At 40.2% G+C, this 25,074-nt stretch overlaps 2 protein-coding genes across 2 annotated transcripts in view; one reads left to right on the top strand and one right to left on the bottom strand.

Annotated features, from left to right (window-relative positions):
- Nucleotides 1-2,274, bottom strand: part of LOC111148759 (transmembrane protein 39A) — a 31,391-nt gene extending 29,117 nt beyond the window's left edge. The window contains exons 1-2 of the mRNA XM_022505557.1: nucleotides 2,068-2,274; nucleotides 729-915 (exon numbers count right to left, since the gene is read on the bottom strand). Coding sequence (XP_022361265.1) covers nucleotides 729-841 — 113 coding nt within the window. The 5' untranslated portion in view covers nucleotides 842-915; nucleotides 2,068-2,274. The remainder of the gene's footprint in view (nucleotides 1-728; nucleotides 916-2,067) is intronic.
- A 3,723-nt stretch (nucleotides 2,275-5,997) lies between these two features.
- LOC111147444 (protein O-glucosyltransferase 1) overlaps nucleotides 5,998-25,074 on the top strand; it is a 28,710-nt gene continuing 9,633 nt past the window's right edge. The window contains exons 1-6 of the mRNA XM_022503457.1: nucleotides 5,998-6,128; nucleotides 6,885-6,975; nucleotides 8,147-8,290; nucleotides 16,986-17,121; nucleotides 19,497-19,618; nucleotides 24,982-25,041. Of these exons, the coding sequence (XP_022359165.1) occupies nucleotides 6,044-6,128; nucleotides 6,885-6,975; nucleotides 8,147-8,290; nucleotides 16,986-17,121; nucleotides 19,497-19,618; nucleotides 24,982-25,041 (638 nt within the window). The 5' untranslated portion in view covers nucleotides 5,998-6,043. The remainder of the gene's footprint in view (nucleotides 6,129-6,884; nucleotides 6,976-8,146; nucleotides 8,291-16,985; nucleotides 17,122-19,496; nucleotides 19,619-24,981; nucleotides 25,042-25,074) is intronic.

The raw sequence follows: 25,074 nt of genomic DNA, 5'->3' as shown, positions 1-25,074 counted from the left end.
TTATTCTCATATACCGCTCATAATGTTTGGGTTACAACTGACAGTTTATTCATTTCAAACAATTTTTTGAACAAAATAATTTTTAAGACCCTTGACAGAATATGACTTCTAATTTTAGAATTTCATGTTAACTGTCAGTTTTGATTTGTCCTTCCCCACTCCAAAAAAAGAACGCTAGTAAGTAGTTAAACCACAACACTTCTCTTGTACTTTAATTCTCTTCTCCCTTCTTTTAGTAGCTAACAAAGTTAGAAGTTGGATTCTCAGCCGTAAGTAAGAACTGGACTGCTTTTACTTTGTGGGCCCCATATCACAACTTTCCACTCAAAAGTATTCTGAAATACTGAGCTTTCAATCTTCAAGGGCAAGATTTCACTTCATTGTCAAGAAATAACCTTGGGACCCTGGGTGACTCAGTTGGTTGAGCAGCTGCCTTTGGCCCGGGTCATGATCCCAGCGTCCTGGGATCGAGTCCCACATCAGACTCCTTGCTTGGCGGGGAGCCTGCTTCTCCCTCTGCCTCTGCCTGCCATTCTGTCTGCCTGTGCTCGCTCTCTCTCCCTCTCTCGCTCTGACAAATAAATAAATAAAATCTTAAAAAAAAAAAAAAAAAAAAAGAAAAAAGAAATAACCTTGATAAGCAAGTATCTGAATAGCAAGATGACTGCTATGTTGGCCACACTTATCAGAGAATATTATAAATTATGCAGTCTTACTCTGTTTTTTACCTGTTTCTCAGGCCTGTTCCATTGCCGCAGCCCCCACCAACCAAAGTCTGTAAAGAAGGTAAAGCTGAACGGCTTAGCTGCTGCCGACTAGGGCCCCTCCTTCCGCCGGGCATGTCCGGGAACCAGTCTGCTTCTGGTGCCACCTGTAGCTGCAACCCAGGTTAATGGCTGTCAACCTGTTTCAACTCTGAACAAAGAAAAGACATTTCAGTATCAGTTTACTATTTTTAAACTAGGCAATGTAACAAAACAACAGAAAAACTGACTAAGTAGGCCTTGTGAAACCAGATTTTCAGCTAAATGCTCCTCCAGTGTGGATTACCTACTTTATTCTAATGAAAGGACTAGTCAAACTCTAATAGGTCAGAAGCCTAAGCTCTGACCTGTTTTATTAAGCGTTAGATAAGTCACAATTTGTGTCTTTTGTCAGTCGACTTATGTCATATAAATGATATTACAATCAGGTAAACGTTAACAAGAAATGCCTAACATACGCATTTCCAACTCATATGTAATCTTCCACAGTAAACTACTGGAAATACAGGAGAATCAGCACTGTCCAAAATGTTAGCTTTTGTTATCAAGGGATCTGGGTTCTGAGATCAGATGTGCCACATACTATCTGACTGTAACTGAGGCATTTAACCTCTGAGTTTGTTTCTTCAAAAGTATTCTTTGCCCTACACAGGTTGTTGTGAGGACTGACAGGATGGATGAAAATACACCAGTTGGTCTTTAACTCTTTTAAAAGTAAAATTTTTCAAGTGGTAACTCCATATGTTAGAGTGAAAACATGAGAAGGAGCGATAGTAGATGCCCACTACAGAAAAACTGGTATAAAATCACTTAGAAATTACTGAAACTGCAAGATTAAAAGACAAGTAACAGATGAAGATCCTCGCCGAAAGGAGGGTCCGCCAATATGTATGCCAAAACCTGCTTCCTAAATTTCTTTGTCTTTCAGTATTAATGACTGAAAAACGGCATCCTGGAAAAACCCTGGTTTTCCAAATGTTACTACAGACTGATCCGATCTTCCCTATTCCTAACAGCCTTTGGCTGTGAACTAAGAAACGCCAGGTGGGACAAAACATTCAAACCGTTGGACGTAGGGCCTGCTGGTTCTTGCTCAATTAACGAGGGAAATAAAAGTGGGGAGCAAAAAATTGGGGTAGAAGAGGCGAGAGGATGAGGTGGGGGGAGGCGGATGACAAGAGACCACAACTTCAACAGGCTGGCCCCTACAAGCGGCCAAACGACAAAGCGGTTCCCGAGGCGCAACCCGGGGAGCTGAAGCAGATCGAGACAATCGCATAGCGCGGAAGCCCGATATACTCACGCATGGAGGAGGCCCGGCCGGTGGGGCGGGATCCCTAAGAGAACGCGGTGGCTTTACAGGCTGGACCCCAGGCAAGAGAATTCCCTCCCTGCGTTGAAGCGCTCCAAACCAGCTGGTTGTCCGCAGGCCGTCCCCGCCCGGAGAGTCGAGAAAAGGTATCCAGGCTTCGGGTTGCCAGCCCCCGCCCCAGCCCCAACCCCACGTCAGTACCAGAGTTAGAGCCAGAGCTAAAGTAAAAGGCAGAACCGGGCCGGGTCAGCACTCATCCTCAGCCTCCATTACCGCGGAGCTGAGCAGACGTGGCAGCGCACGGAGATGACGTCAGTACCGCGACTGCCGGACCCTCCAGCCTCGAGCTGGCGTCCGGAACTAAACACTCGGTCTGGGGAGCCGGCACATCCCCTCTCCTGCATGCACCTGCGCAGTGGGACTCGCCTTCTCTGTTGGCTCATGGTCCCGCCTTCTCCTTCAGCGCTCTGTAACGTATTTCCTCCCTGGGCGTCTACGATCCGCTGGCACGATCGTGGGGGTCTTTTGCTGTCTCAAGGACTACCGTTAACAACCACGTGCAAATTATTGCCCCAGTTTTACAGATAGAGTAGGTTGGGAGACGTCGCCTAAGGTCACGTCACTGCCAGGTAAAGCAGCTTGAGTCGTGATGTTATGCTTCAGCACCCAGTCGTGCACTTATTGTATGTGAAGTGAAGGACTGGATGGATGCTCGAGTTAAACAAGGAAATAGCACAGATTGCTGAGTCTATTGAAAGAGACAAGACACCAGGAAAATACACTAATTACAATATAGTAAATGCAACAAAAGTATGCCCAAGGTCAGAGATTAACATACAATTCATTGTAATTTATTCAGTATAGTAAATTCTGTGGGATGATTGTGGTGGCAATACCAAGAAAAACTTGTGAGCTTGGGGTTTAAAGCCAAGACTCCAAGAATGATTAGGCTGTTCGTTGGAGAATAGCTTTCTAGTAAAGGAAGTGGCAGATAAAAAGGTAAAATGGTGGGAAACATGATGAATTCAGAAACTGCCAGTAGTTTAGTATTAGAAGAAGAATAAAAGTGTCAAGAAGAGCATGTGTTTGAAATCCCTGGCTCCAGAGATTTTAAGCACCTTAAGCGAAAGCCCTTTGTATGTATTATCTATCACAGTTACAAATTACTTAAACTTTATTGAGAGTTATTGCTGTGTCTGACACTAAACTAGTACTTTTACATATTTCATTTAAATCTTACATTGCTTTGATACCATCGTTTTTCCCATTTTCCAGAGGAAACAAGGGTTTGTTTTTTTAAGGTTTTATGTATTTATTTGACAGAGAGACAGCGAGAGAGGGAACACATGCAGGGAAAGTGGGAGAGGGAGAAGCATGCTTCCTGCTGAGCAAGGAGCCCTATGCGTGGCTCAGTCCCGGGACCCTGAGATCATGACCCCAGCTAAAGGCAGATGCTTAAAGCCTGAGCCACCCAGGTGCCCCCCGAGGAAACAAATTTTAAGCGAAGTTAAATAACTTGTTGAAAATAACCCAGTTAATAAGTGGCAGAGCCAGAATTTGTAGCAGAATGCCCAATATCAAAAACACTAAAGGTAGTAATATTCTAAATATTCTTAATGCCCTAGCATACTACGGAACTTTCATGCATGAATATATAAAACCTAACATAGATCATTACAAAGTTCCATAATTTTGTACATTTATTTTCATATTTGCTCTGCTTCCTAGGTTGCTCCATTGAAACTCCTTTGCCACTTTTCTGCTGCCTCACCAACATTCTTCATTCATTCAGCAATTATTTATTTAGTGCCTACCGTGGACCAGACACTGTCTTACTGCATAAGACAGATATGCCCCTGGCTTCCTGGCGCTTATATTCTAATGGGAAGCATTTGATAAATAGAATAATTCCACATTAAAAGTATTACAGAGACAAATAGGGGTTAAGGTAGAAAATAAGGGAGGTTCTGTTTTGAGGGGTTATGTGTCTGAGGAAATGGTATTTCAGCAGAAACATGAATGTTGGGAAGGAACCAGAGAGGCATAGATGGGAGGGAAAAGCAGTCAAGACAGAAAACAAAACTTATGCAGAGATTCTATGGTATGCAAGAGCTTGTTACGTTTGAGAAACAAAACAAAGCTGTATAGCGAGGTCACAGCGAGCAAAGGAAAATGTGACATGAAATGAATTTGAAGAAACAGGAAGAGCTGAAACTTGGAGGATCTTTCAAACCAGAGTGTTTGCATTTTGAATTTGTGGCTGGCACCCAGAAATCTGTGATTTTCGTAGTTCCGGGACTCTGGCACTGGTTTACATATGGGAGCCACTGGAATAAACCACCTCATCTGTTAAGGAAATGAAACAATTATTGTTGGGGTTCACATGCAGCTCATTCCTCCTGAGTACAGGGCCCACTTATTTCCCAATCTCTTGCTGTTCTTTCACACAGATAAACATTGTAGAGTTGCAGAAAATACTGATTTATTTTCATCTCAAAGATGTAACACAAGGTGATTTCCATTTTCTTCTGATTTCGGAAAACTGGAATTAGAGAAAATAAAAACTCTTATTAAAGTTTTAAAAATTATTCTCCAGTGTGTTCTTTTTAGACTAACTTTGAAGCCAAGGTTACTGCGGTGTTCATCTCTAACACACTGTTTTAGTTATGTGCTTTCAATGAACCATTCATTTTGAGTACTGTACACCTTCCAGAAGTACAAGAAATGAATTTCAAGTTTTCATTTGTATTCCTGAAGAAGTCTTGTATAATATAGTGTTGAAGATTCATTTTCTCTTCTTGCCTACTCAACAAAAAGTGATTAATATAACCTGTTCCTAATTAATCAACATTATTTTATCTTTCACCATTCTCCAGTGTATATCCTAAACCTCCACTACTATCAATTTATGCTCTTCCCTCACTTTCTGTAAATTATGGTTTCCCAGTTTTTAGTGTCTCCTGAACAACATTCCTTAACTGCAATATTTATTTTCATTTTGTTAGACTCCTCCCACCCCTTTTCCAAATTTCTGTCTCATCTTGATCTTTCTTTCTCTCCCCTGAAACCAACAACAATTACATATTGCCTTATGTTGTAAATAATCTTTGGGGAAATATATTTACCTTCCCACTAGTTCTAAATTCAAGGACACAGATCTCATCTTGTACTTTCATATATTTCCACAGAGCCTAAGATGTTACCTTGCACATTTTAGACAATGAGTAAATGCTTGTATGATAACTATATATACCTATTGTATATATAAACCTATACTGCCCAGTATAAGGTTACCCACAGATTTTTTTCCTTCTAATTCACCTCAATTGTTATAAAATCCTATTACAAAGAGATTTGTGCTGTATTATTTTCCACCTCTTGGGTTCTAACAGTGCTCTATATATTCAGGTACTCAACAAATCTATACTATTTAATAAGAAGTAATTTGATGTTGAGCAAACAACTTCTAGCCTACATTGTACCAGTAACTGTGGGCAAAAAACATGCTCTCTGATCTTCAGTTTTCTGGCTGCAGAGAGTAAGGTGTTTTAAATATGCTGCAGAATGTAAGGAATTGTCATCATTAGACATATTTTCCCAGGGGATGCCTTTTATTCATTCTCTCCTGGGCTTCGATTTTCTGAGAGAGAGAGAGAGGAGAGAGAGAGATGCATTTTGAACCTTTCACTACGCCTGGTGACTTGAAGCATCTAACTCCGCTGTCTAGTTCCAAACAAACCAGCTGGACAAGCCTTGCGCTGCCGGCGGAGCATTAGACTGACGTTCCCGCACCGCCCTCCCAGAGAAACTGGGATTGGGGGCTGGGGGGGTGGGGCGCGAAGTGGCGAGCCGCCATCTCTGTGCGGGGCGGCCCTCCGCCCACGTGGTGCGGCGCCCACGGCCATCTTTGTGCGGGGCTGAGTTTCCGCCCGCGCAGCCGCGGGGACTCCGCAGTGGGTTGCGGGCGATGGAGCGGTGGGCGCGCCCGCAGGTGAAGCTTTGGCTGCTGTTGTTATTACTGCCCCCAGCGCCCGGCCGCCAGAAGGAGTCAGGTGGGCTCCCGGCAGGGCAGAGCCTGCTGCTGGGGCGCCGTCAGGTTCGGTCCGGAGGCGCCCTCCCACCCCCCTGGGTCCCGGGTGAGGCCGGCGGCCAGCTGATGCTCTGGCCGCTGGAGCGCAAAGCTGGGCAGAGGGCACGGGGGAGCCTTGGAGCGGAGAGTGAGAGCGTTTGGGTGGCCGGCGCTGCTTTTACTGCCCAGGACCCTGGAGAGTAACCCGTCTTTCGGGATTGGGATGGTGGGGAAGAGAGGGAATTGTGTTTACCCACAGCGGGTGTCGCCTGCGCTTGGTTGCGCTGCTCCTCCCTAAAACACACTGGGGGATAACTCGTGTGCGTGCCTGCGTGTGTGTGTGTGTGTGTGTGTGTGTGTATGTGTGTGGTTCTTAGTGAATTGCCAGACAGATGAAGGGAGAATTAATATCTGTGCCTTTTAACTGATCCTTTTTATAGGGTTCACTTTGATTAGTAAAAGGTGAGAATACGTGTCACCAGTTTATTCATAGCTTTCTGAGTGCCAGACTTGGACATTTTCTAATTTCTTGGACACCGGACAGCCCGAGTAGAGGAGCAGACTTGACATGAGTGCTGGAGAATTACAGAATGAATTCTTCCTGGCGTTTCGTTTCCACCAGTGGAATGGGAAAGGGTGTCCTAAAGTTTTGGCCATCTGTTGGTTCTGCATGCCTGCTGCCAGCAAATGAGAATGCTCAGGGTATTTTGTTAATTCTCATTTACTTTACTGCTTGAAGGTTCAAAATGGAAAGTATATATTGACCAAATTAACAGGTCTTTGGAGAATTATGAACCATGTTCAAGTCAAAATTGCAGCTGCTACCATGGGTGAGTTCATTTCTTTGATATGTCTTTGAGAGTCTAGTGCTTGTCACAAGAAGTCCCCTAAAATCCCCAAGAGTCCTGGGTTACAGTGATCAGAGGGCCAAGCATGCCTTGTTAAAAGATAAGATTCCTGCAGTGGGTTTCCTATTTCTAAGGAACAAAAATGTACTAGGATAGGAGAGGCCTAGATCGTGTCAGCAAGGCTATTTACTCCTTGGAGTTAGCTACACATACTTGTCCGTGTTCCCCACTAGACTGAAAGCTTCTTGAGATCAAGGCCTATGTCTTAATCATGTTGCATCCCTGGTGCTGGCCCTCAGTAAGAGTTCAGTAAATATTGTCGGTGGAATGAACATGTTTATAAATGAACCTAATCATAATTTCTTATTGGTAATTTTTAAGTATGCAAATTATGACTGAGAGAGTAGTGTGAAAGAAAGATTACTCAAAGTAACCTTTGAGTAATCAAAGTGATCAAACCCAAACTAGCAGCCTTGGGTTCTAGTTGCGGATCTCCCATTAATTATCCCTGTGGCAAGTCACTTAACTTCTCTGAGTCTCAGATTCCTCATCAGCTAAATAACAGGGTCCTTTATTTCCTCATTGTGTTGTTCTATGACTCCTCAAAAAATTCACCTAATGCTTAAGATACTTATTGAAAAACTATATAATGAACTTTAAAAGGGATACAAAATAGTGTAATTTCTGATTACTGCTGTCAAACTGTTAGAGTGTGTGTGGTGAGTGGGGGTCAAACAGACCTGAACAAGGGAGTCAGTCTGAGACCAAGGACATCAGAGAGTGTCAGACTGTAAGGCAAAGATCATACCTTCTATGGGAATCAGAGAAAGGGAGGTTAGGGGGACTGCAGTAACTGGGAGGACATGGGTGTTGTGTGAGTATTGAAGGAGGAATATGCATCAAGCAGAGGAGGGGCAATCCAGATGGAGAGAGGAAGAAGAAAAGTTGACTTGCTTTTTCCTCTTTGTGGCTTTGTTGTTTTGGTTTAGATTACCTGTGTGCTTCTGGGGGAAACATTGCTCATTCCTGCCTTCTATTCTTTCCCTGGTTTACTTTGTTTTCTAATACTAAATCTACACCCACAGATAAAAAGTAGGTAGAATGGTACCACTTTCTTGACCTGCTTTCCTTGATGATTCACATTCTTTCCCAGGGTCATAGAAGAGGATCTGACTCCTTTCCGAGGAGGTATCTCCAGGAAGATGATGGCGGAAGTAGTCAGAAGGAAACTAGGGACCCACTATCAGATCATTAAGAACAGATTATACCGAGAGAATGACTGCATGTTCCCATCAAGGTAAGAATTATGAGGTAGATATATCTTTCAACCTTCTTATTTATGGGCTTACTTGATACTGTTCTCATAGAGAAGTTAGTTAAAGGGACCCACAGGTGAATCTCTCCTCACATTTCAGAGGGACCAGAAAATAGTGACAAGCTCTTCTTACCTGGGGATTTTTCTTGCCAACTCCTGCCCCCTCTTTCTCCTATATTAAAGTCTGTCTCCTCTCCTTGAGGCTTGGGCACATCACTGATTGTATTGGCTATGGCTCTGCCCTGCTCATCTTTCCCCAGATATAGAAGCTGTAGGGAATGGGTTGATGAAACCCAGCAGGAATAGGCTGGGCTCAAGGAGGAGAAGCACTGAGTGTTTATCATGGGTCAAGTATTGTTCTAGATACTGAGTATTTGGAGAAAGGTGATGGAAAGACAAGAGTAACTGGGGCTACAGATTATGCAGACTACCCCAGTCAGGAATTCAGGTGTAAGAGTTGAGGTAACTTATCAGTGGGCTGAGGTTTGGGAGCAATTAGGGAGGGTCATGGACTGAGCCTGAAGGTTGGGTGTAGGTAGCATTATATATTTATACAATAAATGAGAAATCTCCCTTATAGGAGTCCTTTTTTTTTTTTTTTAACTCAAATCTTTATAAAATTACAAAGTATAAAACTCAGAGGTCATGGTATTCCCCTACCTAAGATCTTCTTTCTAAACAATCTCTATTCTGTCATTAAAAGTAAAGTAAGTGAGGGACACCTGAGTGGCTTAGTCAGTTAAACATTTGCCTTCAGCTCAGGTCATGATCCCAGGGTCCTGGGATTGAGCCCCGGTGGAGCTTCCCCCCTCAGTGAGAAGTCTGCTTCTTCCTCTCCCTCTCCCCCTCCTCCTGCTCATGCTCTCTCTCTCTCTGTCAAGTAAAGAAATAAAATCTTAAAAACCAAAAAAGGTAAATGAGCAGTAGTGCAAATAATATCCATCCATATGGACATAAAGAATTTTTCTTAATAACGACTTTATTACAAGTTATTACATTTTCATTGTCAAAAATATGTGAAAACAACAAAAAAGAAAATAAAGATCACTTAATATCCTACTACCCTGAGGTAATCACAATTACATTTTTGTTATCAAGTGTTAGGGTAAATAAGGTAGTAGTGGGCAAAATTATTGAGGTATTTTATTTTTATTTTTTTTGAAGATTTTATTTATTTATTTGAGAGTGAGTGAGATCACATGAGGGGAGGACAGAGGGAGAGGGAGAAGCAGACTTCCCGCTGAGCAGGGAGTCCTGTCGCAGGGCTCACTCCCAGGACTCTGAGATCATGACCTGAGCCAAAGGCAGAGACTTAACCAACTGAGCCACATAGGTTCCCCTGCTGAGGTATTTTAGACAGGCATTTCTTTCATTATTTGGGACAGTAATAGAGACTTTATAGATTATGAGTGTAGAGGAATTTCTAATTTCTACAAATGAGAAAAAAAAATAGGAGTATAGACATTGTTAGACTTTAAAAGCTTACCTAATGTAGTTAGCTGAACAATTTCCAGATGAAATTAAATAGAAAATTTCTGAAAGGCACATACTTCTCATTCCAGACCTCAGAACATTTTGGTCAGAATCATGAGCTCGTAGAAATGTTCTGAAGGGAGCACAGGACATTTCATTGACAATAAAATGTTCTGTATCTCTAATGCATGGAAAGTTCCCTATCTCAACTACCTACAGAACTAAGGAAACAGAGTTGAGCAAAAAAGAAACAAAATGAAATACTCAGAACTAGTGTCCTTAATAAAATGGACACAGTTGAATAATATCTCAGATTCCCATCTAGCCAAAAACAGTATCTTTCTAAGTCTGGATACTTTTAATTCACCCAGTCCGAGGAGCCTGTAAGGCATATAAAAAATTTTATTCCTGAACAAAGTAAAATGTAAATTCAGCATGTCAAGGATGAGCTGAGAGATTTTGCTGAGGAACCAGAGCACCATGTAATTAAATGACTGGAGATCTGTCATTTCAAAGATGGAGAATAATGGTATTTTTTTTTTTAAAGATTTTTATTTATTTATTTGTCAGAGAGAGAGAGGGAGAGAGAGCGAGCACAGGCAGACAGAATGGCAGGCAGAGGCAGAGGGAGAAGCAGGCTCCCTGACGAGCAAGGAGCCCGATGTGGGACTCGATCCCAGGATGCTGGGATCATGACCTGAGCCGAAGGCAGCTGCTTAACCAACTGAGCCACCCAGGCATCCCAGAATAATGGTATTTTTAAAATAATAACTTTAGAGAGGTATGGCTGACATAAACTGCGCATACAACTTCATAAGTTTATGTTCATTATATTTTTTAAAAATTAATTTACTCCTTTTTTTTTTAAGATGTTATTTATTTATTTGACAGAGAGATAGAGCCAGAGAGCACAAGCGGAGGGAATGGCAGAGGGAGAAGGGAGAACCAGGCTCTGCACTGAGGAGGGACCCTGATGCAGGACTCGATCCCAGGACACTGGGATCATGACCTGAGCCGAAGGCAGATGCTTAACCATCTGAGCCACCCAGGAGTCCCTGAATTTAATTTATTCTTAATTGAAGTATAGCTAATATACAATATTATATTAGTTTCAAGTGTACACCATAGTGACTCCACATGTATATGCATTACAAAATGCTTACTGTGATACATGTGGTTACTGTCAGTCACCATACAAAGTGATTACAGTATTATTGAATATATTCCCCATGACTTCTTTTTATTGAAGCATAGTGACACACAACATTCCCTTAGTTTCAGATGTACAACATAGTGATTCTGGACAACTCTGTATGCCATGCTGTGCTCACCACAAGTGTAGTTACTGTCTTTAACCATACAGCACTATTATAATACCATTGACTGTATTCCCTATGCTGTATTTTTTATCCTCATGACTTATTTATTTCATAATTGGAAGTCTGTATCTCCCAGTCTCCTTCGCCCATTTTCCCCATCCCCTCTCCCTTTCTCTTTGGCAATGATCTGTTTGTTCCCTGTATTTATGGGTCTGTTTCTGCTTTTTGTTCATTGATTTATTTTGTTTTCTAGGTTCCACATATAAATGAAATCATACGAATTTATTTATATATTTATTAAGTCTTTTTGGTATATGGTATTTGTCTTTCTCTGTCTGACTTATTTCACTTAGGATAATAACCTCTGGGTACATCCATGTTGTCACAAGTGGCAAGATCTCATTCTTTTTTATGACTGATAAATATTCCATTATATATATGATATGTATATCATATATCATATATATTATCATATGTATAAAATATATACTTTATATAATATATATACTATACATTATATATTTATATATTATATATATACTAATTTGAAAAGATGGACAAAGGTTTTATGTGTATATATATATTTATATATATATATATATAAAAACTTTGTCCATTTATCTATTGATGGACTCTTAGGTTGCTTCCATATGTAGACTATTGTAAATAATGCTGCAGTAAACATAGGGGTATATATATCTTTTCAAATTAGTATTTTTGTTTTCTTTGGATAAATACCCCCTAAAAGCAGAATTACCAAATCATAAGGTATTTCTGTTTTTAATTTTTTTGAGGAACCTCCATACTGTTTTGCATGGTGACTACACCACTTTGCATTCCCACCAACAGTGCATGAAGGTTCTCTTCACATCCTTGCCAACATTTGTTATTTCTTGTCTTTTTCGTTATAGCCATTCTGACTGGTGTGAGGTGATGATGTCTTGTTATGGTTCTCATCTGCATTTCCCTGTGTCTGTTGGCCATCTATACATAATACATCTTCTTTGGAATATGTTTATTCCTGTCCTCTGCCCATTTTTTCATTGGATTGTTTGGTTTTTGGTGTTGAGTTATAGGAGTTATGTATTTTTGATATTTACCCTTTACCAGATGTATCATTTGCAAATGTCTTCCTCCATTTAGTATGTTGCCTTTTTGTTTTGTTGTTTCCTTCATTGTACAAAAGCTTTTTAGTTTGATGTTGTCCCAATTGTTTATTTCAGCTTTTGTTATCCTTGCCTGAAGAGACAGATTTAAAAAGATATTGCTAAGAATAACATCCAAGAGTTTACTGCCTGTTTGCTTTTAGGAGTTCTATGGTTTCAAGCCTTGTACTTAGGTCTTTAATCCATTCTGAGTTTGTTTTTGTATACGGTGTAGGAAAGTGGTCTAGTTTCATTCTTTTGCATGTAGCTGTCCAGTTTTCCCAACACCATTTATTGAAGAAGCTATTTTTTCTCCATTTTATATTCTTGCCTCCTCTGTCATAGATTAATTGACCATACAAGTGTGGGTTTATTTCTGGGCTGTCTGTTCTGTTCTAGTAATCCATTTTTGTGCCAGTGCCATACCATTTTGATTATTATTGCTTTGTAGTATAATTTGACACCTGGGATCGTGATACTTACAGCTTTGTTCTTCTTCCTCAAGATTGCTCTGGCTATCCAGAGTCATTTGTGGATCCATACAAATTTTAGAATGATTTGTGCTAGTTCTGTGAAAAATGCTATTGGTATTTTGATAGAGGCATTGAATATATAGATTACTTTCAGGAGCATGGACATTTTATCAACATGAATTCTGCCAATCCACGAGTATGGTACATCTTTACATTTATTTGTTTCATCTTAAATTTCTTCCATCATTGTCTGACAGTTTTCAGAATACAGGTCGTCTACCTTATTGGTTAAATTTATTACTAGGTATTTTATTCCTTTTTTTTTTGGATATTTTATTCTTTTTGCTGCAATGGCAATTTGTTAAGTTTTGATATATGTATACATCAAGATAATGAACATATCTGTCACTCCCAAAATTTTCCCTGTGCCTCTTTGCAGTCCTTCTGCCCAAACCCTCCCTGCCATGCCATCCTTTTACCCCTGTCCTCTGGCATCCACTGATTTGCTTTCAGTCATAGATTATTTCCTGGAGTTTTATATAAATGGAATTATAAATAGAATTATATAAGATGTGAAAGAGTGCTATTTTGAAGGCTAAACATGAAAAAAATGTTAACTATTTTAGCTGTTAAATATAAATGTACAGCAATAATATATTTTTCCACTTTTTAACCAGTTCTATTTATTTATTATCAAAGGAATTTTCCATGCACATGGTAAAATATTTAGATAACCTCAAAATATATACAAGGAAAAGGAAGTTTCTCTACTACCTTTAACCCCTAGATGTGTAGTCCCTGAATCCTCCTTTCAAAAGATAACCACAATTATAAGTTTTTTGTATATCTTTCCAGAAGTAGTTTGTGCCTATACAATTGTCTAAACTCATAACTAATTAGAACATGCTGTATCTTCTGTTCTGCAACTTCCTTTTCTTTTCCATTTAACAGTAGATTTGAAATTGTTCCTTAAGAGTATACAGGGCACATCTCACTTTTTCGTGACTACATAATAATCCATTGTATGGATTTCTTTATTCAACCTTCTGTCAGTGGGCATTTACTTTATTCTCCACCACTCCCCTTTGAATTTTTTTTTTTTAAAGATTTTATTTATTTATTTGAGAGAGAGGCAGTGAGAGAGAGCATGAGCGAGGAGAAGGTCAGAGGGAGAAGCAGACTCCCCATGGAGCTGGGAGCCCGATGCGGGACTCGATCCCGGGACTCCGGGATCATGACCTGAGCAGAAGGCAGTCGTCCAACCAACTGAGCCACCCAGGCGTCCCTCCCCTTTGAATTTTAACAGATGCAAACAATGCGTTGTACTTATACCTTTGAGTACTCATGTAGTTATATCTATAGGCTAAATTCCTAGAAGTAGGATTAAGTAGGCCAATTAATGTGTTTTTAAAATCTTGATAAATAGAAGAAAACTGTCCTCCAAAGGAGTTGTGTCTCTTTTCTTTTCTATTTTTTTACATTTTTTTTCTTTTAAGTAATCTCTGCACCCAACATGGGGCTTGAACTCAACAACTCCAAGATCAGTTACATGTTCTACTGACTGAGCCAGCCACCACCCCAAAGTTGTGCCTTCCCCCATCCTTTTCATTTACCTGACCCTTGTATCACATGCTCAGAATACACCTCATACTCTTATCAATACTGTGTATTATTGGACTCTGATCTTTTGCAATCGGATTAGGGAAGACTAGCATCTAGCTTTGGCACTTTTTTTTTTGTCATAGCGATACTTTGTTTTTATTTGAAATATATTTGACATATAATAGTGTATAAATTCAAGGTATACAACTTGTGAATCTGATATATTTACATATTATAATATGATTGCCATTGTAGCAATAATTAATGCTTCTATCATATTACATAATTATCCATTCTTTTTTAGTAGTTGAAATAATTAAGGTCTAATCTCTTAGCAAGTTTGATTATAATACAATGCTGTTGTTTGTAATCACATGTATATATGAGATCTCTAGGGCTTATTTACTACTTGATGTAAGTTTGTACCCTTAAATAATCTTCTGTCTTGTCCCCCCATCCCCCCATCCCCTGGTAACCACCATTTCTTTCTCTCTTTTTACAAGTTTGGCTTTGGTGCATTTTTTTAAAAGATTTTATTTATTTATTTGACAGAGAAATCAGAAGTAGGCAGAGAGGTAGGCAGAGGGAGAGGGGGAAGCAGGCTCCCCACTGAGTAGAGAGCCTGATGTGGGCCTCCATCCCAGGACCCTGAGATCATGACCTGAGCTGAAGGCAGAGGCTTAACCCACTGAGCCACCCAGGTGCCTTTGATGCATTTCTTTAATATTGGTGTGTGGAGGCCAGGAAAAACAAGGCTTTACCCACCTGGAGTCTAGCCTTGACATAAGTACAGCCATCTTGACAAAGCAAAAGCTGGCACCTTGCACTCCCTCTCCAGCCGCTCCCCTCCCCTCCGCAATATGTGTGACATTCCTCAGCCACCCCTGGCTGCCCTAAAAGAAAAACAAATAGTTAACTTGCAGAGATCACAATCCTGCAAGACAGGAGTCTCCCTTGGTTTACAAATGTCCTAGAGATTTACAACAAAGAAGCTATAATATCAATAGCCCAATTTCCAGAGGCAAATAACTCAGTTCCTCAAGCTGGAATGTCGCCCACCCCTCCATAAAACTGAGGGAGGCTGAGACAGAAGGAAATGGAAATAAAGTTAAATTTCTTCTAAACCTAAATCTCACTAACAAGGACACTTGATAGGAGGAATGTGACATTCCACCAGGAAACTCCCAATTGTCTTCATGTCAGTGCCTCATTAGAGGAAAAAACGGCCTTGGCTTGATAATAACCAGGCCTCCAGTATCCTGACAGTCTTCTTTACCCTGATAGCCCTTCTGAATATCCCCTTTGTCCTCACCCACCGCCGAGTCCACCCCTACTCTGCCTTTAAAAACTCTGACTGTAATCTGGTTCGGGATCCAAGTCCCTACTCCGCTGTGTCGGGTATACGTGGGCCCAAGCTTAAGCTTGTCAAATAAACCCTCGTGTGATTGCATTGGTGTTGGCTCCTTGGTGGTCTCTCAGACGTGAAAACTTGGGCGTAACAGTTGAGCATCTTTTCCTTTGTTTATGAGTCACTGATACTTTTTGCAGTAACCTCTCTATATATAAATCATTATTTTAAATCAGTCATTTCTATGCTGCTGGAAAATTTTGGCTGAACCTTGGAATGCTCCCCCCAAGATAGTGCTAGTCAGAACCTCAAAGAACGGGGCAGAAGACCTGAGCTGCTAGTGTATCCTCTCTTTCCAAAAATCCCCTGAGGATTCCCGGAGAGTCTAACCAGAAAGCTATATAGGCATACCTTGTTCTATTGTTGTTTCACTTTTATTACATTTTTGCAGATATTGCGTTTCTTTCTTTGTGTCTTTCTTTCTTTTAACAAATTCAAGTTTCGTGGCAACCCTGCATAAAACAAATCTATTGGTGCTATTTTTCTGACAGCATTTGTTCACTTCATGTCTCTGTGTCCCATTTTGGTGATTCTTTCAATATTTAAAATTTTATTATTATATTTATTATGATGATCTGTGATCAGTATTCCAAGTCCCTGAAAGCTCAGATGATTGTTAGCATTTTTTAGCAATAAAGTATCTTTAATTAAGATATATATGTTGTTTTTTTAGACAAAACACTATTATTGAACACTTAATAGACCATAGTATGGTATAAACATAATTGTGTACATAACTCTCCTTTTCTGGCTTGCAAAACTGATTTTGATAGTGTTCTGTACTCAACTTGAAGGCAATAAAAGTTTTCCTATCTTTCCTCCTAAATTATGAGACTTAATTATGGTGGAAATAAAAAAGGATCTTTGTGAGATGCAAAGCCCAAGGGACACAACTAGAAAACCAGCTTTTTCCAATTCCTATCAAAATTTGTATCTACTTACTAATTAAATGAAAAGGGAAGTTAAAAAAAAAATAGGAATGTGTAGAGGAGAGGTGGTGGGAGTACCAATAATACATCCTCCAAACTTATGATCTAGTTGGAAAATTTCGTTAAGTATTCTAAGCTGGAGCAGGCTGGCTAGGAAAGAACTTGCATAATATAGAAGAGTAGAAAAAGTCTTTTTAGAAGCATTGCTTTTGGGAAACTTTGCAGTAGGCCAATGATCTGAACACTGGCTTTCGCGGTGGGAATGGGACCCTGTTTTGTTCTATAGCAGGCACTAGTATGGTAAATTTGTGGTATTTCTGGTTGGCAGGTGTAGTGGTGTTGAACACTTTATTTTGGAAGTTATCGGGCGGCTTCCGGACATGGAAATGGTGATTAATGTACGAGATTATCCTCAGGTTCCTAAATGGATGGAGCCTGCCATTCCAGTCTTCTCCTTCAGTAAGGTAAGTAAGTATAGGAAGAGCCATATGGGGGGGTGGAGGGTGGTCCTCTAAAGTATAAGTAGGAGATGATTGTCCTGTGACTTGAGTCTGATGGGTAGTGGTAGGACGAGACCTGGGTTCCAAGAATTGGTCTGTGTCCTTCTTAGCTTCACAGTAGCTGAGCAATAAAACCAAGTAGTTGGGTAATGTGAGTAATATTGCTTAAGTATCTACAGGGCTATGGATGAAGGGTAGGGAATGATGGAGGCCTGAAGAACCAATAGGACATTGAGGGCAAGGTTCAAGAGATCCTACAGAGCATGGGAGAAAGTGGCTTAAGAGACCTCATGGACTTGGAGTTAGGGAACATCTTTATTCAAAAAATATTTGTTGAGCTCCCATATATATAGTCCTGTCTGTCCTATCTGTCAGTCTATCCCAGGGGCTCAACATGGCTAACAGTGAAACTGAAGGTGGTAGATAACTCCACCCAGTTTGTGCCTAAGCACTATGTTGAAGGGATAGGCCTGAATATCCGAGAGGGGTATGTGAGAGGGTCATCTTCCGGTCTAGTTATGGAGGAATACGTGTACTAGCTCACACCTGTGGACTTAAAGAACTTGGGACAGTTAATATCTTCTCAGTGTTCTGGTTCTTGCAAATATGTATTGGCAGGGATGGTTCCTTAGAGACTAGGCATGAACACATTTGGTGGGGGTGGCCTCAAAGAGAATGGATGGAAGATTCTATGGGGGAAGAGTGGGCTTAGGAAAATCCTATGGACTTTGAGAAAAGGCACACCATCTCTGATTTGGTTTCTCCAAAGAGGGACATTTTATCCTTATTTTTTCTTTATCGCAGTTTACTTTCTCTCTAGACTTGTTTATTTCCTGTGTTGCAAGTGGGCTGAGGCCACATTGGTGTTGCATTTCCCATGGTTTAGCCTCATTTCTCAAAAGTGCTTGGTCTCGTTTATCATAAAACCCTTCCAGAAGATCAGGTAGAGGACCTCATGTACGTCAATAAGGAATTTATTTTTGTCATTTATTTGTTGTTTTGGTGGACGGTAAAGTATGACCATCAGTATACTAACTTTCTTTTCATCTCCTCTCTTTTTTCTTTTTTTTTTTTTTTAAAGATTTTATTTATTTATTTGACAGAGATCACAAGTAGGTAGAGAGGCAGGTAGAGAGAGAGAGGAGGAAGAGCAGGCTCCCCACTGAGTAGAGAGCCCAATGTGGGGCTCGATCCCAGGACCCTGAGATCATGACCTGAGCCAAAGGCAGAGGCTTAACCCACTGAGCCACCCAGGGGCCCCTCCTCTCTTTTTTCTTAACCAATGACTCCTAGTCCCTAGAGAGGGAATTTAGTCTTTCACCTTTTAGGAATTGTTCAACTTCTTTTGAGCAGCTGTTACGTCTTAGCTGCTTGATGAATCACATATCATTTTTTAAAAGTATTTGAGAATATGTGAACATCATATTGCATGTGTAATCCCAGTGAAGGAACTGAAGAGATAGAGGTCTATCAGTGGCCAGAAGTTTAACAGAATTAACCACAAAAAGGGGGAACAAATGGTTTTAAACTTTTTTTGAAAGATGTGGGATAATATCCCTTTCCCCCATCCTGCCCATCAGCACTTCTGGCCCTGACCAACAAATAACCAAGAATTTATTGGCCAACCAGTGTGAGCTCCACAGTACCACAGTATTAGGTAATACTAATTAACACTTACCGAGTACTTACCATGTACCAAACACTGGTCTAAGCTTTTCACATGTACTAACTCATTTAATATTCAAAATAAGCCCATTAGATAGATAACATTATTGGTATTATTATTTCTCCTGTCATAAAGTAAAGGAAACTGAGGCATAGAAAAATTTGCCTGGAGTTGGAAGAGGTAGGATCAGCATTCAAACTCAGATGTTCTGTTTCAAGAGCCCATGCTCTTAACCATCGCAGTGTGATTCTTGTTCTCAAAAGACCCACTTGGGAAATAATCAGGAACTGGTAAGACAGTATACACTACAAGTGTAATAGCCGTTAAAAGATGAGAGATTTATATGATCATTCAGAGTTAGGTGTTTCATTTCCCTTAAACTAACAACCCTAACAGTATAATAATGTCCTCTAGAAAAACAGAACTTTGGGTAACTGGAAAAATTGACTTTTAATGAGATTTCAAATTCTGGGATTAGTGAGCCCATGAATTTTAGCCCATGGTCATTTTTGCCTTTTAATATCTAGAGTGTAGACTTGGCAGACCAGGGAAAATAGATATGTGGCAATATTAATACTAGATCAAGACCTCTGTCCAGATCCTGCGGCATGACAGTAGTTTGCTTCTTCTCTCTCTGAGACTGATTTCGAAACCCTTTCTGTTTCTGTTGAAGACATCAGAGTACCATGATATCATGTATCCTGCTTGGACATTTTGGGAAGGAGGACCCGCTGTTTGGCCAATTTATCCTACAGGTCTTGGACGGTGGGACCTCTTCAGAGAAGATCTGGTAAGGTAGGTCCTATACAGAGGTTTTCTTTGTCCTTCTTTGTGGGTCTTCTTGAAATAAACAGTAGGGTATACACAATTATTTACTTTAAAATGACTAACTTTTAAGTAAAAACAAAACAAAACAAAAAAAATTTCTTCTAGCATAAGCAATTTTATATGTGTCTAACATACTTACATATCCATGGGAAAAGAGCAGAAGAACCTACCCTAAAGTCAGAAGTGCCTTTTTGGAAAGGATTATAGGAGCCCTTTCTTTTCTTCTTTAACTTTTTCTGTATTTTTAAGATTCTCCAAATACGAGTTAATTCCTTCCATAATTAGAAAAAAATGAATGACCATGTTGTGGAGGAGAATAGAGAATTACTTGGAGGAACATAAATGCACTTTATAATTTAGAGCTAAGTCCTGGGGGTGGAGATGGGGAGGGCATAAATGTCCCACAGGTATCTCAAGTACAAGTTTATGCCGGATCTTCCTGATTCATGACTGAGACATGCCTGGGCCTATTGACTCGATCTGCTGTCATTTCAGAATTTAGATTGTCTGGGTCATCCAAACTGTAGGTATATCTTACCTGGCTACATTTTGCATTAACGATTCAATCAACATTAGTACCTAATGAGCATACTTCTAGAAATACAGTCTTTATAGGTCTTTCTCAAGTATTGGGAAAGCAAAAATTTAATTCAACTTTATTTCCACAAATATCTGTCACCTGTTTGTACCACATGTGGCTGGAGAGTCAAAGGTGAGGCTGGAGTCCTGAGAAACAGGTAGGGCTGCAGTCTTCAGTGGCAAATAGAGCCACCAGGTAAAAAAATGAGTCTGTTATTCAGTAGATGTATTTTGAAAATTAATTTTTTTAAGATTTTATTTATTTATTTGACAGAGTGCGTGTACTCATGCACACACACGAGCTGGGGGAGAGGGGCAAAGGGAGAGGAAAAGGGACAAGCAGCCTCCCCTCTGAGCATGGAGCTCATTGTGGGGCCTTGATCCCAGAACCTGAGATCATGACCTGAGCCTGAATCAGATGCTTAATTGACCGAGCCACCCAGGAGCCCTCAAAATTATTTTTTAAGATACTGTGGTCTCATACTTCATAGAACTAGAACTGGAAATTGTCCTTTTCAACTCTTTATTTCAGAGATGAGGGAAGGAAGACCCAGAGAGATTGAGTAGCTTGGTTAAGGTCAGGTGTCCTTATCTAGGTGTCCAATCTAGGCCTGAAGTCCAGGTGTCTGCACTACCAGTTAATCTTACCCATGCTCTCCAGACATTGAGGCCATCATTTCCTATGTAGATTCTGGTTTTGGATGACAAATTTTGAAAGGGAAAAATAATAAGGCCTTTAACCAGTTTTTCTTTAAGTTATTCTTGGTCTTAATTATCTAATACTTTTTTTTTTCAGATTCTTCACGTTCTTCTTTTTTGACCCGCTATACATCTACTTTTTTCTTTTTTTTTTTAATAAGAGAGAGTGAGAGAGTGTGAGCTTGGGGAGGGGGGGGCAGAAGGAGGGGGAGAGACTCTTAAGCAGGCTTTGTGCTGAGTGTAGAGCCTGACAAGGTGCTCAGTCTCACAACCCTGAGATCATGACTTGATCCAGGATCAAGAGTCAGACTCACGGCTCTTGAAACAGATCATCTGAGTTTGAATGCTGATCTTTCCAACTGAGCCAGACAGGCGCTCTCTACTTTGTTTCTTAATTCTTTAAAAACAAGCTTTTTTCTGATATGAAACCTATACATGGTTGTAAACATGTATGTCTGACATTGGCAACTTTCCCACCAACTAGTCAGTGTGGCTTAGAAATCTTTCCATGTTAGTACGTATGAAACAACCTCATTATTTTTATCAGTTGCATGATATTCCATTGTGTGGATAATAATTTACCTCATTATTTTCTATGATAGACTTTTAGGCTACATATGTAATACATGTACAATTTGTTCTTTTCTGGACTATTTGAGAGTATGTTGTACACCTTATGACCCTGTACATCTTAATATGTTAGTGTGCATTTCCTAAGAGCGAGAATATTCTCTTTTATAACCACGCTGCAATGATCAAATTCAGGAAACAATATTGGTACAACATTTAATTATGCCAGTAGTATCTGATATGGCTCATTTTGCCTCCAGCACAGGATACAATCCAGGCTCGAGTGTTGCGTTTAGTGGTCACGTCTATTTAGTCTCCTGTGATCTTGAACAGCTCCTCAGTCTGTCTTTCTCCTTCATAACATTCACATTTTGAAGAATGCAGGCTATACATTTTATAGAATGTTCTTCAGTTTGGTTTTGTCTGTTTCCTCACGATTAGATTCAGCTCCTGCACCCCGGCCTGATTACTTACCTAAGTGATTTGTGTCCATCCACGCCTCTTTGGAGATGTTAATTTTGATCACCTGATCAAGGTGTTGCCAATTCCTCCACTGTGTAGTTGCTGTGCCCTACCCCTACCTTGTAAACTACTAAGAAGTTTTTAGGGAGATAGATTATGTTTTAAAATCTAATCTTATAAGAACATACTTTTCTTTTTTGGTATCTTCCCCTCTTTTCTTCAGTTGAATTTATTTATGGAGTGTCTGGGTGGCTCAGTGCGTTAAGCATCTGCCTTCAGCTCAGGTCATGATCTCAGGGTCCCCAGATCAAGCCCTGAATCAGGCCCCCTGCTCAGTGGAGAGTCTGCTTCTCCCTCTCCTTCTGCCCTTCCCTCCCCTCTCCCATGCTCTCTCTCTCAAATAAATAAAATCTTTTTAAAAAGTATGATCACAGAATTACAATTTTATTTTTTAAAGCCTTCCATTCAGAAGCTCTGTGAAATGTGATTTCATTTCTTAATGTGAAACTTTAATAATCTGCTAGTTTATCTACATTGATGCCTGCCTGCTATTTTTCTATTTTTCTAGTCTTTGGGGAGTTTGTCCCCACTGACTTACTTTTCACTCTGTAGAAGAGTTCAGTGTTTCTGTAGAGTTAAAGATTTCTGTCTGTACTGTCACAGGGTGGTAGTAAAAGAGGTCTGAGTCAGCACCAGGGTGTCACTTTTAACACTTGCCTAGGGAAAAAAGTCCCAACATAGGTCTTTTGAGGGGTAGGTAAGTGGGTAGAAAGAATGATGGAGAGAGAAAACAGAAATGGCACAAAGTCTGTGTGTATTAAATGCAGCTTTCCCAGGGACTAAGGACATTTATACTCAAAATTTCAGTGTAAATTGATACTTTTTTGTTAGGTAGTTTGGCAACATATATCGAAATATAAAATGTTCATGTCTTTGACCCAGCCATTTCACTTCTAGAATTTATCCCAAAGAGTTAATTAGACAAGTATGTAAAGATATGTACACGAAGATTGTCACTACAGTGTTGTTTCTTAAAGCAGAAGGTTGGAAACTTCTTAAAAGCCCATGAATAAGTAATGAAGTGAATTATGACATGGGTGTAAAATGGAATATTGTGTATGAGTGTGAAGTAAAGGGACTCTGGGTTCAAACTCTGGCTCTTATGAGCTGTGTGACTCTAGCCTTTCAAGAACCTCAACTGTAAAATATGGATAATAAAACCCACCTCAAGAGGTTGTGAGAATGAGCATATATATGTATATATAGGATCTCTGTTATGTAGAGCAAGGTTTCTCAGTATTGGTTTGAGAAATTGGAGTTGGATCATTCTTTGTTGCAGGGGGCTTCCCTGTGCACTGCAGGGTGTTTAGCATCCTTGGTCTACCGAGTGCCAGTAGCAGTCCCCCAGTAGTGACAATCAAAATGTCTGTGGTTGTGGCCAAATGTCTTCTGGGAGAAAGGCGCAAAATCACCAACAGTTGAGAACTGCTGATATAGAGAAATGACTGGAAGGAAATTCTTTTTTTTTTTTTTTTTAAGATTTTATTTAATTATTTGACAGAAAAAGAGACAGCGAGAGAGGGAATACAAGTAGGGGGAGTGGAAGAGGGAGAAGCAGGCTTCCCACCGAGCAAGGAGCCTGATGCGGGGCTCAATCCCAAAACCCTGGGATTGTGACCTGAGCTGAAGGCAGACACTTAATGACTGAGCCACCCAGGTGCCCCAGGAAGGAAATTCTTTTTGAAAACGTTAAATTGCTAAAAGTGGGATTGGGAAGATTCAAGATGATTTTTTTTCACTTTTACTTTATGCTTTTCCATTAGAATTTTCTATAATGAGGATATATCATTTTTTCCCCTAAAAAAAAAATCTCACAAAACAAAAATAACCCAGAGTTATGGTGTTTCTGTTGTGGGGGTAGGGCATATGAAGCACAGCAATAGATCGTTCTGGCCTTGGCATGGAGAACTGGGTAAGGATGGTCCAGCAAGAAAGAGCTATAAGATAGGCCAGGAAAATGAGCAATGCTCTCAGCTGAGAGAAAATGAGTAATGTGACATTTATGTATCTAAAAATATCTCTACCTAACAAGTTTATATCCTGAGTCTCTCTGTTACGGTAAGTAGCACACCAATCCCTCATTAACTCCAGTTCAGCCCTTCCCCTCCTTTTTCAAGGAAGACACTGGGCAACTTCTGTGCAGGGTCCCTACGAAGGAAGTTAAGAATGATGCATCCGTGAGCTAGCAGTTTCAGCCAGGAAAGCTGGTCACGGTAATGTGTACTGAGACTGAGTTTCAGGGACTTCGATGGAGCACTTCGTACAGTGCTCGATGGAACACTTTGGAACATCAGGCAGATTTCTAGTGATACTGCGTGTCCTCCAAAAACTGAAGTCCAGGAGTGATTTGCTTTCTTGCCTTTAATTCAGTTTCTGATATTTTCTGCAATTCTCTTTGCCTGTTAAATTTATCAATAGCAGCACTCTAGTTAAAGTAGAGAAGAAATCCTCATTGTAATGTAGGATTTAACAGCCCTAAACATGTCATTTAGAACTTAGGAGTTTGGCGGGGGCGGTTTAGATTTTGTTGATTTAGAGGGAGAGTGCATGTGCAGGTGCCTGAGCGGGGGTGGGGCAGAGGGAGAGTGAGAATCTCAAGCCAACTTCCCACTGAGTGTGGAGCCTGATGTGAGTCTCAGTCTTAGGACTCTGAGATCATGACCTGAGCTGAAATCAAGAGATTCTTAAATGACTGAGCTACCCAGGTGCCCTGAGAACTTCTCTTTCAGTGTTGTTAATTTATTAATGGAGGTATGGATTGTAGATATTATTGGCTAGCATCTCCAAAGGAGTGAAGTAACAACAAAGGGTAATAAACTGTCACTGAGGGCTTTTTCTTTTGAGAGCCTAGGTCAGACTTAATTGAAAATGTAAAGTTCTGAACTAATCTTCAGGAATGGTTAAAACACATCCTCATATAGTTAAGAGAAAAACAGAAACTAATTGAAATCTAATTTTAGGTCAGCAGCACAGTGGCCATGGAAAAAGAAAAATTCTACAGCATATTTCCGAGGATCAAGGTGACTATATTTTCTGATATTTTACAAAGATAT

The sequence above is a fragment of the Enhydra lutris genome, unplaced genomic scaffold (genome assembly GCF_002288905.1).
Source record: "Enhydra lutris kenyoni isolate GAN:26980312 unplaced genomic scaffold, ASM228890v2 scaffoldscaffold2, whole genome shotgun sequence".
Classification (NCBI taxonomy): Eukaryota; Metazoa; Chordata; class Mammalia; order Carnivora; family Mustelidae; genus Enhydra; species Enhydra lutris.
Note: the sequence above shows the minus strand (reverse complement) of the source record. Positions and strands in the feature narration are given on the sequence as shown.